Source organism: Ammospiza nelsoni, chromosome 7 (assembly GCF_027579445.1).
Source record: "Ammospiza nelsoni isolate bAmmNel1 chromosome 7, bAmmNel1.pri, whole genome shotgun sequence".
Taxonomy (NCBI): Eukaryota; Metazoa; Chordata; class Aves; order Passeriformes; family Passerellidae; genus Ammospiza; species Ammospiza nelsoni.
This window is the reverse complement of record NC_080639.1, coordinates 19,915,464-19,933,825: the sequence shown is the minus strand read 5'-3', so window position 1 is coordinate 19,933,825 and position 18,362 is coordinate 19,915,464. Positions and strand designations below refer to the sequence as shown.

General features: G+C 36.6%; 1 protein-coding gene across 2 annotated transcripts; it reads left to right on the top strand.

Annotated features, from left to right (window-relative positions):
* Window positions 1-18,123, top strand: HAT1 (histone acetyltransferase 1). 2 transcript variants are annotated; one of them, XM_059475560.1, is made up of 11 exons: window positions 1-81; window positions 899-970; window positions 1,282-1,357; window positions 3,027-3,147; window positions 8,439-8,618; window positions 8,845-8,966; window positions 9,467-9,571; window positions 9,908-10,014; window positions 12,460-12,611; window positions 13,829-13,945; window positions 17,730-18,123. In XM_059475560.1, the coding sequence occupies exons 1-11, from the start codon at window positions 75-77 to the stop codon at window positions 17,895-17,897; spliced, it is 1,227 nt and encodes a 408-aa protein (XP_059331543.1). In that variant the 5' UTR covers window positions 1-74; the 3' UTR covers window positions 17,898-18,123. The 2 variants fall into 2 exon arrangements, with proteins under 2 accessions (XP_059331543.1, XP_059331542.1); XM_059475559.1 differs by lacking the exon at window positions 1-81 and adding an exon at window positions 179-415.
* The last annotated feature ends 239 nt before the right edge of the window (window positions 18,124-18,362 follow it).

Sequence of the window (18,362 nt, the reverse complement as noted above, 5' to 3'; positions counted from 1 at the left end):
GAAGTGCGTGTGCGCGCACGCTCATTTCCGCCGGGCGGGCGCGCGGGTTGATTCGCTGCGCGCGGGGCTCGGCCATGGCGGGTGAGTCCCGGCTCGGCGCTGTGGCAGCCTCGCCGGGAGGGCAGGGGCGCCCGGCGGTAGCGCCGTGACCGGGGCGCGGGGCAGGGGTGCCTGAGCTCGGGGCCGGCGGATGCGGGGGAAGACGGAGCGCGGGCGGACGGGGAGTAGCTGTGAGGGAGGGAAGCCCGGCTGCCTCTGCCGCCCGGCTCCCATGGCCCCGCTCCTGCGCGTCTCCGGCTTATGGCCCCCGGGTCTGTAGAGTTAAACCTGTGCGTGTCCGTGGCCACGAGTTTGCTGGCGGTGGGCAGCGAGTTAAAAACTCGAAAGTGTTCCTACTTAAAGTTTTCTGCCGGAAGTAAGATGTAGAACTTTCTTATGGTACTTCTAAAATGAAGGGGGGCTATGTTTGTGAAGCATTTGTAACATAGCTGAGGTGAAACGTGTCTTCTGGCCTAGATTAGGCTTTGGAAATCAGATGAAATACAGTTTATTTGCATTTTTTCTTCCTCATCCTTTCTGGAATAGTAGTGCTGGCTAAATAATTACTAGTGGTGTACATGCCACTGTAGTTCATTAACAGCAGTTTATGAAAATGACTTAATGCAAACATATTAAATGTCCTGACACGCATTACTTATAATATGTTATACTGAATTCTTATTCAGTATAGCATGTTATAATAACACGTGTGAAAATTTGTAGTAGCTTAGAATACTTAATGTTTTTATAGTAATGACTTTAATTCTCAGGAACTAAAAAGAGATACTTGTATGTTTTCTAGCTCCAGAACGAGTGTATGAAATAGATCTCTTTATCCTCTTTAACTTTTTTTTTTCAGGACTTACTGCTACAGAGAAGAAGCTGGCTGAATACAAGTGTAATACAAATGAGGCAATTCAGTTGAAGCTAGGTAATGCCACTTTTTAATATTGTTCAAGCAATACTGAAGTATTCCAGTATCTTCCTATGAAATATATACATGTATTCATCTGTGTCAATTTCTTAGTTCTAGTCTGATTACTGATTTGATACTCACAGATAAGTAACTTGCACCTAAATTGTACAGGATGTCCTGATTTCATTTGTATGCCACTCTCACATAGTGTCTTAATTAGTTATCTGACTCTAGTGGAATGGTGCATGAACAGCTAGCAGGGCTTCTGTGGATAAACAAAGGAAAGGTGGTGACTTGGTCATGCTCTGTTTTTTTTATTTTCTCAGTTCGTTTTCCTGAGGATTTGGAGGATGAGAACACAACGTTTAATCCAGAGTACAGCCATCAAGTGTTTGGAGATGAGTAAGTTAAAGTTTCCAGATTTAAACTAATAGGTCCCAAAGGGCAAATTTGTTTCCAAATCATTAAAAGCCAAAAATGTTTTGCTAATACTGAGTGCAAGATAAGAAGTGCTGGCCTGGTGCTGCTGCCTTTGCTGATAGAGGCCAGGGTGCCACTGGCCTTTGTGGGCACCTGGGCACATGCTGACTCACTCATGTCCAGTCCATTGTCAGCCAGCACCCCCAGCTCCTTCTCCAGCTGCTCTGCCCCAGGTCTGTCACTTGTTGTGCCCCAAGTCCAGCAGATCAGCACTCCTGCCCAGCCTGGTGTTGACTGCAGTCTGACTTGGGGAGCATTCAGATCACTGATAAAGACATGAAATGGCACTGTCCCCAGGATGAGCCCTGGGAGCACCACAGGAGAGCACCTGTCTGGTGCATTTCACTCCATTCCCCACCACTCCCTGAGCATGGCCATCCAGACAGTGAGGAGTACACCTGTTCAGGCCATGAGCAGCTGGCATCAAACTATTTCCTGAAGTGTAGGTAGAAAAGTATTGTTTCTTTTATTTTGAGTATGCTGAATTAATTAGTGCTGAAGTGTCATTCATTATTTTCAGTAGAGTATTTTCATTCAACAATCTGGTCATAGATAAAAAAAAAAACACAGCCAAAACCAAAACAATTAAACCAAAAACCCAAACAAACCTACGGGGAATCCACCTGCATGTTTCTGTGGACTTCTTAAAGTAGTTGTGTTTCTTAATTTCAATTTCCTTTTAAAAGGAAAGTATTAAGTACTCCAGTTAGAATGATCTACCTGTATTAAATGTAATAAAGTAGTTACACTTATAGGTGTCTACTGCAGCTATCATTGACAATAATTATAATTTTAGTAATCAGAAAACTTTCTGATCTGTTAGTTTAGCTAACAAGCAAATTCTTCTTCTGACACATACATTTCACATTTTAAATTATGAATGTACTACCATAAAAGAAAAATCCCAGTACAAAAACATTTTAGCCATGCTTTAATTTAAAAAAAAATGGCCTGTTTCTTTGTGAACATTACTTTTTTTCAGAAAATAAATTCTCTATTCTTTATAAGAGTATAGAGTTTGTGTTCAGGCAGCTCGTATTTTCAAACTGTAAAAAAAGTTTTTGTATTCTATACTTCTTTTTGCATATACTAATTTCTGGTTACATTGGATAACTAAAAAGAAACTGTCAACTAAAAACTCCACAAATTGCTACACCTGGTTATCTGTGCTTTGTACATTATAGATTAAAGTAGTTTACTCCCAAAACATTATACTGCACTGCAAAGTAATTTTTAATAAATGTTAGCAATCAATTAATGTAAATAACTGTTAATGAGTTAAAGCTGTTGAAAAAGCATAAACACAGTGTGAGCTGTTTCATGTATTCTCTCCTGAGCTGTCACAGTAAGGACACAGGCACTGCCTTACTGAGCTCAGAATATTTCCACTAGAGGAGGGAAATAATAGAAGCAGTGTAAGGCATTATCTCTTGTCCTATAGCACACATCCAGTTTGATTCCCTTTTCCAATTAGGAAGGTTACTTTACCTTGCCAGGAAAGTTTATGTGAGTGTCAGGTGAAATGAAGCCACTGTGGTGTGAATGTTTTGTTTTGTACCGAGTTCCTGGTTGTTATTTTCTCCTTTCTCAGTGAAGTTGCTTTTGGCTACAAGGGCCTCAAGATCCTCCTGTATTACATTGCTGGAAACCTGTCTACGCTCTTCCGCATTGAATACACATCAAGAGTAAATGAGAAGTTTGACTGTGTGGAGGTAAGTGCAGCTCTGCTTCTGTCTTTAACATAACATTGAGAAGGTTTACTTTGGTTCTAGGTTTAGTAATTTCCCACCTAGACATGGGTTAAATTAAAAGGAAGGAAACAAAGCTTCCGTTTGTTAAGCTAATAAAAAGCTTTGAACTTCATTTCACATTCCCTGACAATAGTACAATCAAAATTGTGTCAAACAGAACAGTCGGATGTGAGGTTCTGATGCCAAAGCCAGTTCCACACAATAAACCTCAACTTGGCAAGTCTGTATTTTCATATTAACTGTGACCAGGAGGAGGACTAGTATTGGTTGAGGCTAATGATGGAGAGAATCAGTGAGAAGGAAAAGGCGGTTTCTGTAAGAACTCATGAGATAGTGTGCTTGACTGTGTCTCTAAACATGGAGAACAAGTAGGGCAGTAAAGTGATTATAAACTTCCGTATGTGTATCATGTATGCTTTACGTTTTTCTTAAAGGAATGTGGTAATATGATTACCTGCAGGGTTTTTGTTTGGTTGTTTCTTCTTTTTTGTGCAGATTTTCTGAGCTTATAAAATACTTCTAGAAAAGCTTTTTTTTTCCCCTCTCCTACTGTCTATATGTTCTCATATAAAGTATGACTTCAGACTGCATTTAAATTACTACTTTCAAATTTGTTGGAGTTTATTTAAATAAATTCAAGGAGAGGCCTACTGTAAAAGGACAAATACGTTGGAATGACTTCATTAAAATGATTTTAAAGATTTGCAGTTACTTGTTTTGAAGGTGTGTTAGAATATGCTCAGTTCAACAGGCTAAGTTCCTGGACATGTCTGAAATACTTTGGAGGCTAGAGAAACGTGTCTTAGGTGTGAAAGTTCATGCTCTTCAATCTTAAGGATATTTTGGAAATAAGGAAGAAAAGGAAAGGCTGTTGGCTGTATAGTAAACATATTAAAATCCATTGTTTCAGTGATATAATTTCAAAATAGAACAGGAATCTGCACCGTAGCACCTTTTTACTTCATCTGTTTTCTGTACGAATGGCAAACTCAGTTTACTTCTGTGCAGGTCTAAACAAGGTCTGTCTTGCCCTATGCTTACTGCAGTTTTTGATTGATCAAAATGGTTGCTTTTTTTCAAGGCCTGTTTCCTATACTGAATTATTCCTCCAATTGCTTTAAGGACTCAGATGGGGACAAAAAAGATCTTTTTGAGCAGCACTTGTGTTTGCTTTCCAGAGCATTTACATGCCTTGACTGAAGGGGAAGAATGTGGTTGCTTACCCTGTGCTTCTCTTAGTGTTATTAGTACTGTCCAGTCAAATAAGCTGCTTATATTGCTGTATCTAAACATATGTAGGAAAAAATACATGGCTGTAGTCAATCTTCTTCTGCATTGTACTTGCCATCAATTTATCCACCCTAAGATAACGCATTTGCAGAGGTTAAAACATAAGCTGTCATTACAGCAGAACGTTGATCTGAATGCATATTTACATTTATGTTTCTAAGTTAACTATTTGCTGATCTCTCCTCCTTGAGGATAATTATAGTAAGACGCAGACTGTGTGCCACACATGACAGATAATCCTGTGCTGTGAATAGATGGTGTTTAGGAAAGGACAGCAGTTCTGCCTTTACCATAACTGGTTCTAAGCAAGTTGGTATTAGTGCTCTACAAAGTTATTCACAGCTAAGGATTTTGTACTCCCAAATACCCATACAAGCTCGTTCAGCAGCAGGTGGTTTTATTCTGTAATATTGAGTTTGGTTTCATTATTGCTAAAGCAGCTGCTGCTATCCCTGCTAGGGACTGACAAATATTCATCCCAATACCACTATTTTTTTTTTCCAAGATCTTTTTCAGCATTCGAGATACAATCTGGAAATGTCAAAAGGCAGAAGTCCAGTCATATTTATGCACCTTAACATGGTTTAGATCCATCTTTAAAGAAATTATGTTATTGGGGAAGCCTCAGCAAAGTATGATCATGTTATGAACAGAAGCTGGCACTTCATTTAGTGAAAGTAGACAAAAATTATCCCTTGAATGGCATTAATTCTTTCAAATAACTGAAGAGAAACAGTTATTCTGTTTTCTTCTAGTGTAAATATTAATAGCATTGACCTCTGAATTGCTTGCTGCTTTGAGATATGCAGCTGTCCCAGTATCTTCCTTTTTTCTGCATTTTATGATGGGATAGGGGTAAAGTGCTTCACTAAACTCTGTATCTCGCTTTGCATCTAGTGTCTGCATTTGCTTTATACAAAAGTTAATTAAAAAGTATTGTTTCAGTATTTGGTGCTTTTGTAACATAATACTGCTGGTCACTCCGTTTCTTCCCTCAAAAGTACATCCCTCAAATCTACATGGTATGCAAATGTCATAGCTGCCTGTTAGTACAATAATAATTTCTAAATTAAAATTACCCAGAGTCAAATGTGATGTACAAAGAGACATTACTGACTTAAACAGTCCTACTACAAAACAAGTGTAGTTACAAGCCCATTCCAAGTTTCCTGTCACCACCTTACATGATTCTGATTGTGAAGGTAATATATTACAGGCAACACTTCCATGAACCATAAGCTTAACAACTCTTGGCTGCTTAATGCAGGTTTTTGCATGCTTCATTGTAAGTTGCTTTGCCTATGTTAAACATTGCTGTAGTAGTCACAAGGATTGTTTTTCTGAAGAGAAATTTGTGTGCATCCATTCCAGTTTCTAAGATACGAGTGTCTTGCTCTGATTAAAAAAAAAAAAAAACTTTTCACCAATATCAAAGAAATGCACAAGGGAAGGCAGTAAACACATTTTGGTAGCTCCTTGGATTATGGGCTCCTCAGAGAGAAGTGTTTGAAAGGGACCTACTAAGTAATGAATGTTTCCATTTAAAAATACAGGTTTTATTTTTATGTTGTTGATCTATTGAGATTCCAGTACTTCATGTCGTATTAACTAAAAATTGCATGGCTTAAACTTCTGCCACTGCTCAAACTGAGGATTCTGGGATTTGCTTGGTAAAAAGGAGAGATCCTGTTAACCCTAAAAGTAATTGAAGACTGTATTTTCTTGTGTCAGACCTCATTCCAAGGAGAGAGAATTTTTAGGAGGCAATAGGTGAAAATATGTTGTAGTCATATAGAATCAAGAAGTATCATCCAGTGCTTTATTTGCTAAGCCTCTGGCATATTTTAATTCTTTCTGCTATTGAAACCAAGACTTCTGTGGTGGCAGCCAGTGATAGATGTGCTGCCTTACACTTGTGCAGGTCACAGTTTGGCTTCCTCTAATGAAGAAACTTAAAAGTGTAAGGGGAAGCAAAAGTAATTAAACATTATGTATATAGTACTTCCTACTGTATATTCACCCTTTTTAGTTGCTGTCCATAAGTCATTGTACTGTCCATGAGTTATTGTACTGTTGCTTGGAAATGCTGTTTTAATTCTACATTATTTTTGCATGCCTATTCAGCTATATAAAATGCAAATTGATACAGATTCTTAGTTGTGATTTCTTACAGCTCTGTCATTAATGTAGACATAAGAGCTGTGTAAACAATGCGTTTGCACAATTTTTAAAAAGGTCTTTCTAAATTGTGTTCCATATAAATGTTTTTAATGTAATTCATTGATTCAGAAGAAGTGACTGGTTTTTTGTAATGCCCCTTAAATCAGCAAGTGTAAAGAAAACATATTTTAGCTAATACTGGTTTATGAAAAATAGTGAAGGCGCCAATAAATTATCTTTGTTTTGAGAATGAAATGAATGTAAAGGTTATACACATTTTTACTGAGTTCTTACACCAGGTACTGTAGAGTTGTATTTTAACTGCTTAATAGCTCTCTCTCCAAATATAAATATAAATGTTGGTAGTACCAAACCATTAAGAATAAAACTTGTTTGTACTGAACTAAGTCTATCTTTCTCTCCACTAAAAATGTAACTGAATGATAAAGTGCTATTCATTTGCAGGTGCATTGCTTCTGCTTAAGGGCCCATGGTTGAAAGGACAGGAATTAGCAGCATGTTGTATTAGCCTTTTGTAGTATATTTTGTTCTAAGCATCTTAATTTCCCTGTTTTGAATGCTAAGTAGCAAGAGTCTTGGTTTTGAACTAATACCCATCATGCATGTAAACGGTGTGAAAGAGCTGCTTAGTAAGTTAACACAAAGTGTTCTTGTGTCCGCCCTTGTGGAAATAGATACAATACAAACATTACAGCTGAACTCACGGCAAACTCCATTAAGTAAAAACCTGGGTTCATTGTCCAGAGCAAAGTTTGAATTGAATGTAAGCTCATTTTGTTGAATGTAATGTCAGGCTTTTAGGGGTTGTATTGAGGAGTATGGTTTTGTTAAGTTGAGACCAATTCATTAAGTTTTATTGCCTGGTGAGAAGCAGTAATACGTTATTGTGAAGCTTCATCAAATATTCATGGTTAAAAAGAAGTAGTAAATGTATTCAATCAAGTGGTCTTTTGGGGGTCTGAAAAGGATTATGAAGTCTGCTCAGCTGATAGTCTCTAACTTTGGCTATCTGAAAAGAGTAATCTCTGAATTAAATTTTGGTGTCAGAATATTTTGTCTTCCACAGTATGTTAGACTAAGGTCAGATTTGCTGACAGTATTTATAAGTTGTACTATTTTATGTCAAACTTTGTTTTCAAAACTTTCTTTTATTAGAACGTAGGATGTGGTTGTCTGAGTTTGTACTGTTTTGCAGCTGATTCTATAGACAGGCATTTCAAGCAGGGGGCCATAAGAATGCCAGAGTGTGCTTGCTGTCACTTCCCTATTTGGGAGCTACCGTTTTTGGTTTTTGTCCCTTTCTCTCTGCTTGGTTCTGCATCACCTAATACCTCTTGTAAGCTGCTTGTTTGTGAGCCTGAGTTCTGCAAGGCTGTGTAGCATAGCATAGTCTTGGGGAATGGCTGTCTAGAAAGTCTTGGCTTTTGAACATGCTGCACTTACAGAATAGCTACCAACACTCTCAGTCAAGCTTGAACAAATATAACAATCTCTAAGCATAAAAATGTTCATGAACTTAGGCTGTAGCCAAGAGTTTTTTGATGCTTAAAAAGGCTGGATTGTCACATTTCTGATCTCATGAGTGTGGCTCCTTTACTTGTTGGAAGATCACTAATGAACAACAAGAATGCTTGCATTTTCTTTTTTCTCTTTCCTTTTTGTTTTTTTAATTACTGGTAGATATAGTGTGTCTCATGTATTCATTTCTTAAACACAACAGTGACATCAATGCTGTCTTTTTCTAATTTTTCACTGAGCCTTCCCCTTTTTGTAATCTCCAGGCAGATGATGTGGAAAGTAAAATTAGAGAAATCATTCCACCTGGTTTTTGCACAAACACAGATGATTTTGTGTCTCTGCTGGAGAAGGAGGTCAACTTCAAGCCCTTTGGAATGCTGTTACACACATATTCTATCCATAATGAGGAAGCTGGTGAAGATATAACGTATCAGATATACAAGGTATGAAAAATTAACTTAAACTTCTGCTTTTGAGCAACCAAATTCAATTTTATTTTGCAAAGAGGCACGTTCTGTAGTGACTGGAGTGTATAAATAGTATAATTTTATCTGTTGGTTAATCATTAACATGCTTTTTCATATTAGAGAATTTAATTAGGTTTTGCATAGATTTTTCCTCTTGCATCTGTGATAGGTTTCACCTGACTTCTCCTGGCTTTTTCCCTAGGCTGACATGACATGTCCAGGCTTTCGAGAATATCATGAAAGGCTTCAGACGTTCTTGATGTGGTTTATTGAAACTGCTAGCTTTATTGATGTAGATGATGAAAGATGGAACTACTTTCTAGTGTAAGTACAGTTCTAAAGCAACAGTGGACCTTATTACCTCCACAAAGCCTGCATTTTAATTGTGGCTGGCCAATTATTGGAGCAGTATAATGATATTTTTCCCAGGAAAGAAAAAACATTGTTTATGAGGCTTGAGTTTTCCTCCATTATGCTTTGGGAAAGCTTGAGAATAGAGCTGAATTAAATGCTGTTGTCCGTTAGAGCCCTGAATGTAGGCTTAAACAGTAAAATGAGCTTTGCCTGTGTTTTCTTTTACTTGCCACCTATTCATCTTTATAATAGGCAAGTGCACTGAAGTGCTGTAAAGAGGTCTGATTTATCCAAGTTGCTGCACACCAATTAAGTGAATTGTACATTCAGAACATAGCAGGTGTACCCATTGGGCCCTCACAGAGTAGCTTGCTGACACTGAAAATTCAGTTGGAGAATGGAAAAGAAAATGGACACTGCATGGGAGCGCAACTGTAATTGACCTGCTTGGCTTTCTGTTTTATCTGCAGATTTGAGAAGTATAATAAGGATGGAGCTACGCTCTTTGCGACTGTAGGCTACATGACAGTCTATAATTACTATGTGTACCCAGACAAAACCCGGCCACGTGTAAGGTAATTGGCGGTGTAACTCGTGCCTTGCCTTTTATTTCAGAAGAGGGAACTGCTGAAGTTCCCAATACTTGTTTATAATAGTGTTGATTTGTTTTAAAAAATCCCCATTATTAGCTGTCTATGCACTGATTTTTTTCATTGTTCCCCTCTTGGAGCGGAGGGAATCTCAAACAAGTTTTGAATATTTAACAGTTTTAAGATTCTCTTGAAAATCACGTTTAACATGAAGATTGCACATACCTTAATCTAAAATGAAATACCATTTTGTTTTTAACACTTTGCATTATGTTTTCAAATGCTTGCATTTGAACTGGAAATGCATTCCTTTGTCTGCAGCCAGATGCTGATCTTGCCGCCATTCCAAGGAGAAGGCCATGGTGCTCAGCTGCTTGAAACAGTTCACAGATACTATATGTCTTCTCCTACAGTACTTGATATAACAGGTTTGTGTTACATTTTTAATAAGGAACTTTACAGGTTGTTAGCCCACAAGCTAACTTCTATGTTCATTTGTGTGAATTTCAAGCCTTTTGAAGATTTAGCTTCTGCTCAGTTCAGAAGTGCTTTACAGAAGTGTATATGGTGTAGCTTCTTAACTCAGAGAACAGCACACCAGGAAAATTCAATCCCTAGTGTGAACGGATTACCAGCTAATTAACTGTTTTATTGTGAGATACACAGCTGAGTTTGCCAAGAGATCAAGCTTGGTCAAATTCCTTGTTCAACTTAACCCTGTTAGCCAAAACTCAAATTTGAGGGGAGACACAACACACCTAACTAAAATAGCATATTTAATATTAGTGTGCCTGCTGAAATTTCACAAGACAGTAAGAGTTTATAGAGAACTTGTGGTCTAGGAGCACACACTGCTGGCTGAAGGTATCCATGATATTAGATGGATACAATCTATCTAATACCTGAAAACAAATACCTGAAAACAGAAGTTTGTGGAAATGGCAGATAAAGAGTCCATGTGCATAACAAAACTACCATTGAAAATTGCCACAGACATGACATCAGTCCTGTGATTTCAAATCTAGTATAGGAAGAAATGCAGTTCAAAAGATGTTTACCATTCAATTCTAATGTAGTCTCATCTTGGTTATAAGTAACTCTGCGTTCTCATTAAAACCCAATAGACCACTTGCTTTCATACTGCGTTGTTGCCAGATCATCGTAACAAAGTAATCCACCTCAATTTCAATCCAGTTTGTGGGAACCTAAGACAGTATAACTTAGTTCATGCAACATGAACTCATATGCATAATTCATTTTTCCTTTTTATAGTACACACCTGTATGTAGCTTTTATAATTGAGGATGAGCAAAGTCTTAATTTGCTACTGCATAAATCCTATGGCATGTTCATGGCTCAGTGCCTTAAGTGCAGGGTTGTAGAAAACAGTAAAAGTGGACTAAAACATTGGTCCATTTTTTTGTGGAATGAGGCAGGAGAAGGCTTGCAGTATTCTATGTGGCACTCAAATTATGCAAGTTAAAACTCTTAGAGAAGTATTTATTGTCCTTTTTGAGGGGGACATTAGACTTGGACTATGTTAATATGGCCAAGATATTTAGTTACATATCACTTAAAATTGTGAAATTAAGCCTTTAACTTTTCTCTAAAGAGGAAATGAAGATCTAATTAATTTCTTTGAAAAAGCTAATTAAAACTACTTTTGAGTTTCATATTTGCAGCAAATATCTGCTTATACCTTGTCATCCTGACACAAGCAGAATGTATGCTGTTAGTGCTTACTGGACAGAAACTGCCTCATTCTTCTTTTAACAACTCTGAGTGCAAAAGAATGAATCAATTTACTTTAGTGCACTTCTACAATCTCTTTTGCTGAATAAGTGCTATAAGGCTTGCCATACAAGATTGGGCCACTCATACACAATACATTTTAACCCAACCCAGAAAAATAAATTATTAGCTGTGCTGTGCCATATACACTATGTGGCAAAAGCTTCTATCCCAGTCCTTCTTGATAGCTTTGTTTTGCTTTTGATCATCCTAAAACTGCAAGTTTTAACTATTTACAGTGTTAAAACTAAAGGAAAATGCATATGGGATGTAAGCTGGGATGTTAGCGATAAACTCCACAATGTTAGCTCCCAGAAAAATGAGTGTTGAAGGGGAAGCATGGCCCTACTACTTGTTTGTAGTGAGCTTGTCTGAAGCAAGGAAAAAATATATTCAAAATGTTGTACATATTTTTGTTCTGCATTAAATAGTTGCATATGTGCTCATGTTGATCTTAACTGTGGCTACTTCTCCATTTCAGTGGTTTTTTCTATAGCAACAGTTTTGATAGCTATGCTCTCTTTTTAAGTAAAATTGAAGTAACTTGAAATCATGATCAGCTTTTGCTTAGGTCCTTCCAGCCTTGTAATTTTGGATAATCTTCTTTGGCTTCTTGTACTTTTTCCTGCCTTTCCTGCTAACAGAGACTAACTCCTGCTCAATACGTATCTTCAACTAATTTACTTGTATACAATAGGATATTTTCACTAATCTTTTCCCATATTTTCCCTTTTGTTTGACTTTTAGTGGTTCTACCACTGTCAAATATAGAATAGGTAAAAGATAGAAGAAAAAAGATTTATAGGCTAGTCTTTTGCCAAGGAGTTAAATGGGTTTCAATAAGTCAATTTCACAATACATACGTACAATATGTACAGCACTGCATACACAAAATATTAGAAGTTTCCCATAATGTGACCTGTTTGTCTACTGGCAAACATCAAAACCTTGATAACAATTAAGCACAGTTGTTTATATACTCTTGGATACTGCATCTGCTTTTGTTTTCCATAGTTCTTTGTAATTACATACTAGAGATGAGGAAACAAATAATGCTGATAAGCTTTTTTTATTCTTTCTAGCTGAAGATCCTTCTGAGAATTATGTGAAGCTTAGAGACTTTGTTCTTGTAAAGCTCTGTCAAGATCTGGTTTGCTTTTCCCCAGTAAAGTTAATGCAAGGTTTCAGTCAAGAAATGGTGACGGAAGCTCAACAAAAGTTGAAAATAAATAAGGTATTAAATCAGTACAGTTGTAGTTGGACATATTCTTATCAAACAAGTACAATACCACTTAAACTTAGAGAGAGACAATCTTGCTTATTTTGACACTTGTTAAGGATATATCAAGAGATACATGGCTAGTGGTTTTAGATAAATGCCTTCTTTACCTACAAATTCTATTATAATAGAATTTGACATGGTTTAATTTCTTTCAAGAGTATGCAACTAAGAGTCACTTTGGAAATGCGGAATGCTAAAGTGGCAAACAACTTACTAATGCAACTCTAGACACTTGGAGAACTAAAGAGTTAAATTGAACAGTTAAATTTGATGATAATCTTGAGGTATTAAACTCATTTTTGAGTACGGTAGTGAAATAGCAAAGTTGCTTAATTAAAAATGTATTTGAGTGTGGTGTACTGAAGACTTTAAACCTTGAGGGATGGGCAGTGTGAAGCCATATTCAGGTGTGTTCATGAAAATGGCATAGCTTATAGAAGGAAACTACATCTGCAGCCTTCTGTATTTTAAATCTGAAGGAATAAATAAATTTCATTTGGTTTTTTAACAGTATATAAACATGTGGTAGTGTAGCAAACAAACCACTTTATTTTTGCTGGGTTGTTCAGAAACAAATACTTAGTCTTAAATGCAAGTTAAGATTAATATAGTAGCAACATAATTTTCTCCCCAGTTGTCATACTTTCTGATCCTGATAGCAAAAGCATTCAGTTTTTCCATTTACTAATTAATTTTCTTCCCCAGTAAACAGAAAAGTTTAAATATTGTTGTTTCAATTTCATTTTTATAACTTTCAGGGGGCCTTTAGAAGGGCAGTAGATATCTGTGGATTGTTAAAATCAGCAGAATGGATACTGCTTGGTATTGCTTCACATCACTCTAGTTCCAGTCCTTGTTCTTAGAAAGAAGTGTGTTTAGACTCTGGCTTCTGGGCTTTCTGCTCTTCACTTACAGCAAGTCCTTGAAGCACCTCTATGGCTGGTGCAGCACTTGAGAGATCAGACACTGGGTGCATGGAAGAAAATTGTTTTCAAGTAAAAAGAAAAATGTTTATTCACTGAATTCACTAGATAGGATGGATTTATCCTTGCCCCTGTCTTCTAAGAAGATAAAGAATTACTCTAATATTTCAGTATTTCTGCACTTGGAGTTCTGTTGAGTGACCTCTTTATTCAGATGTGTTTTTTATTCTCCTTTCTGTTCATTAGCAACACACAAGACGAGTTTATGAAATTCTCCGGTTGCGTGCAACAAACATGGGTGATGCAGAACAGTCCAGAAGCTATCGCTTGGATGTTAAAAGAAGACTGATTGGGCCCTATAAGGTGTATATGACTTTAATATCATTTAATATTTATTTCAAGGCTAATTATACTTGATTTTACTTTAATTTCCATAAATGTAGTTGATGTCAATTATGTTGCCAATCAACTACTATTAGTTATGCAGTGTTCAGCTGACACATATACAGATGCAGAGGACATTTGTACGTAGCAGCACTGAAGATCCTGTGTTTGGTTCCTGACGTTTCCTGCCCAGTTCCAGCAGGAGGTTACTGTTAAGCCTATGCTATCTAGCTCCAAGTGGCATTATGCCCAGGTAGGTTTAATGGGGGGAAATGGTCAATTTCTTGAAGAGGTTAAAAACATACCTTAAATAGACAAGCCAGAAATTTGAAGAGAGGTGAAGTTTACACTGCAGACTAGGTATAGTTTAGATTCCTGTTCTAATTGTTTGCTCGATCTCAAGAAAACAGCTTGCTAGAAGTAATTGTCACGTCAACATAGGACTAGCTCCATGCAGATGGAAAATAAAATACCAGCAGTAAAATTCAAGCAAGTACTAAACATAGTACCAAGTAATTTTCTTAATTCCTATTATTTATGCATCCTGGATTTTCAGTGTGGTTGGTCTGTGTTGCATAAACTGAACCTTTGAGATATGGATTTTAAAATTATATCTTAGTTGTGAAAGGCATCAGTGTTTAAATCAAAAGTCAAAAAGGCCACAAATAAATCTAGGTTTATTGCTGTAACTAGCATGTTAGCTACTGTTGTCAATTAAGTACTTGCCAAGCAAACCAAAATCCTGCATATAAAGGTACACAGAGCACAAGGACTACCTTGATTAGCTTGAAAACCTTTCTAAAGTAGCATTTAGCCTGTTATACCAAATAGCAAAACTTTGCTTGTAGTCACATTGGGCTTACAGGGGCTGTTAGTAGAAATGAGAGGCCAGGATTGAATTATTAAATGTTTATCTGATCTAGTGATAACTTCATGTCATGCTGAATGCCAGAACCTTAATCAAAACACACTGTCTTTCACCAGTGTCTTGTCTCATTTGCTAAATTTCACTCAGTGTTCACTACAAATAGGTGATTTTTCAGCAACTGTTTTTCATGACTATTACATGGTTTCAATTCACTCACTCATTACTGAGGTCCTGTAGGCAAAATCCAAAATTTCATAAGCAGCTTCAATTCTAGTGCTTCTAGCAGGTGTTTCCACTTCAGTCTTTGCACACAATAAGTGCATGGATAATTAATGGATTTGTATCACTAAATATGCAATATTGCTACTTTAGAACATTGCATTTTTAGTTTTTTGTTATTTCAGTGGGGATTCAAAAGAATCCTTAAAGCAACCAACTCCTTTTTTCCCAGATTTTAAATTTCATGTTCTGAAATAGTCATCTTGTTTATAGTAGTTCTACCTAGTAAATAGCTTACTCATACATTCATTTTAAACAATTTCCAATAAATTTAGTCACACTTCCATTTCCAAAAAGTTTTCAGAAATTTAATGAAACTAACTTTTAGTTTAGAGAGGGTAGTTTTGAGGGGGGGAACCAAACTTTATAAACATATAATCAGGAATATTACTGCATACACTAATACTGGTGTCATTTTATCACATAAACTGCTTGATAGCTTCATTTGAACAGTGCTGTACAGATGTAGAATAATTCTAAGTTGATACTACCTTAGTTTAATAAAAATTGTATTAATCTAAGAATTATTTCCTGGCTAACAGTAGCAGTGAAAAAAACTATATGCAGAAAGCTCAGGGGAAAAACATGTAATACATCTATTCCCCTGGAAGTCATTACATTAGCAAGGAGGTGGTTGCTAAACATACTGAGACCTTTGTGCATGTGGCCTGACTGGCTTGGGATGACTGATGCAGCAGGGTCTGTTGCTCTTTGTATAAGTAGCACTAATACAGGAAAGAAAATATTTGGTATATTCAATAACAGGGCATCACTCCAATGCAGTTTAAAGGATAAGCAGCTTCACTGTACAATGTCAGTTTCACTGACTTCTTCATTTCTGACAAACTGCATTTTATTAGTTGATTGTGCTGGTAGACATATCTCCTTGATCATGTCTTTATTCTTCATGTCATCCCTCTTGGAAGTAAATACCACTGCTGCACTGGGTTTTTAATTGTGATACTTTGTTTGCTATTTGAATATGCTTTTCTGCCAGCCCAACAACTTTATCCCAAAGAATCCTCTTGAAGCTGCCCAGGTGAAATGTTACTGATGGCAGCTTTCAAAATCTTGTGTACCTGGATATGCTTGTAGTATATTTGGAGGTGGGAAATGGATATTGAAACAACTGGTTATCTGAAACATTCAAAGAGAGTTTGCTTTTTAGCAGGAATCTGGAACTTAAAGATGGCCTAATGCTGCAATATCAGATGTAGTGGGCATTTAAAAGCTTGCACCCTTTTTTTCAGAGCTAATGTTTAATCTAAATCTAAATAATCTAAACAGACACTCCTGTTAATTAGGCAGACTTTGAATTAATTCTAGAATAAAGTTTTAGTTGCTCTGTTAAGAGAAGCTGGGCCAGAATGTACTAATACACTATTTTCATTTCACTCATACAAATTTTCATTTGGGCAGCTCATCGTATGTTTTGAGTATCTTACACCTTTTGACTACAAAGAGCTAATGTGCATCAGAAATTTAAACATCTATGCTGCTTTTCACATCCTTTCAACAAGGAAAGGTTTCTTGATTATTGACCAGAAATGTGCTTGAATTCCTCATCAGTACTTAAGTACAGAACCTCCTTTTCTGAACTGAACTTTGCCTATCTGTGCAATCTTTGGGATACAGTAAACATTTTTCTGGTCTTACTCATTTACAGTTCCCTGTAGTCTCCACTCCTCCCTCCTGACTCTCAGCATCAATCACAGAATGAAAACAAATAGTCCTTTGAGGGATAAGCTTAAAATTAGAGCACAAAAGGACTTTGATTTTGAGAGTATTAGAAATAGAATAACTTGGTGAAATTTTGTTGTTTTAATACATTGATTCCATAGGTTTTGCAAAGATTTATTGGTAATACATCAGGCATACATAATACTTTTTTTTAAATGAGGTGTTGAATGATATTCTGCTTTTACAAGGCTAGAGAAGACTGAAGAATGAAGAACTGAATAGTTCAGAAATAGGTATCATCTATATAAAAGTATATCTGGGTAAAGAAAATATAAAAGTATTTTGAGGTGTTTTTAAGAAACAGGTAAAAATCACATGTGACAGAGCAAGGACAACTTCCTGTACAAATATGTTTATGCTTATAAATCATCTTACTGCTTTTCAGTGCTGTTACTGCTAGTCCCTGGTAACTTGAATAATTTGTAAGAGTTTATGAAACTTTTTCTGTGTAGTGGAGGCTTAAAATTAATTTCTGATAGTCAGTTATAGGGAAATTTTTTGGCTGAATAGTCATGTAATGGGACACCATTTTAATTAATGTAGGGTTAAATATCCTGGTCAGATTTCTACAGTCAAGTTTTCTGTGCCATCCATCTTCAGTAGTAGGTGTACTGTTAGACCTAATCTGTTTGGTTTAGGAACAAAATCTGAAACCATTTCTCCCTTCGCTAGTTCATTAGCAATACAGAAACTATGAGCCTTTAACAGAACAAAGGTAGTACTAATCAGACATGGTTACTGCTTCTCTTGGGATTAGGGACATCTTAAAGAACTAGATACTGAAATAGAATAAATTTTGATGAAACACCTTAATGAAATACCATATTCTTGATAATTACTGGCTGTGTTCAAACTACTGTTTGTTTGATTGCTTAGAAAAAACAGAGAGAACTTGCCAAGATGAGAAGGTGTCTAAGACCAGAGGAGATGACTAATCAGTTGAACCAAATAGACCTAAACTTGCAACGTGAGCAGTTAGAAGAGAGCTTCCAACAGCTTGTTTCAGATTACCGAAGAGTCCTAGAACGACTTGCACAAGCATGAGGATCCTACTTGTACAGGAAACTTGCAGATATCTATACAGTGTTGTAAAACACATCCTTAATTGCCACTTAACTGCAAAAATCTCATGTGACGTTTTAATCACATTAAAGGTGACTTGTGTTCCTGTGCATTTTGAATATTTTCTATTTTTGTGTTGTAGATTTAAAAATGTTGTACTTTAGGTTTTGGGGCACTTCTTGATGAAATAAAAAAATGTAGATTCTCAGATACAGTGTTACTTCAATTGTATGAATTTTCTTTTACCCTTTTGTTTTGATCAAGACTTAATAGATACTCGAATAGCAAGTTAATATATAAATCTAAGCCATCTCTCACTTCTCCTAACTTGATTCTCCTGGGGCTGTTCTCCGTGGATCCTGTTGTACAGGGTAGGGCCTGTGCAGGTTTAATGCCATGAACAGGTGACAAGGTTGGTTCTGTGGGCTCTCTGGTGTTTCCTGTGTA

Coding starts and splice junctions, on each gene's coding strand:
- HAT1 (XM_059475559.1), top strand. CDS start 301: ATGGCCCCCGGGTCTGTAGAGTTAAACCTGTGCGTGTCCGTGGCCACG. Junction 12,612..13,828: donor AAAAGTTGAAAATAAATAAG/GTATTAAATCAG, acceptor TCTGTTCATTAG/CAACACACAAGACGAGTTTA. Junction 13,946..17,729: donor GACTGATTGGGCCCTATAAG/GTGTATATGACT, acceptor TTGATTGCTTAG/AAAAAACAGAGAGAACTTGC.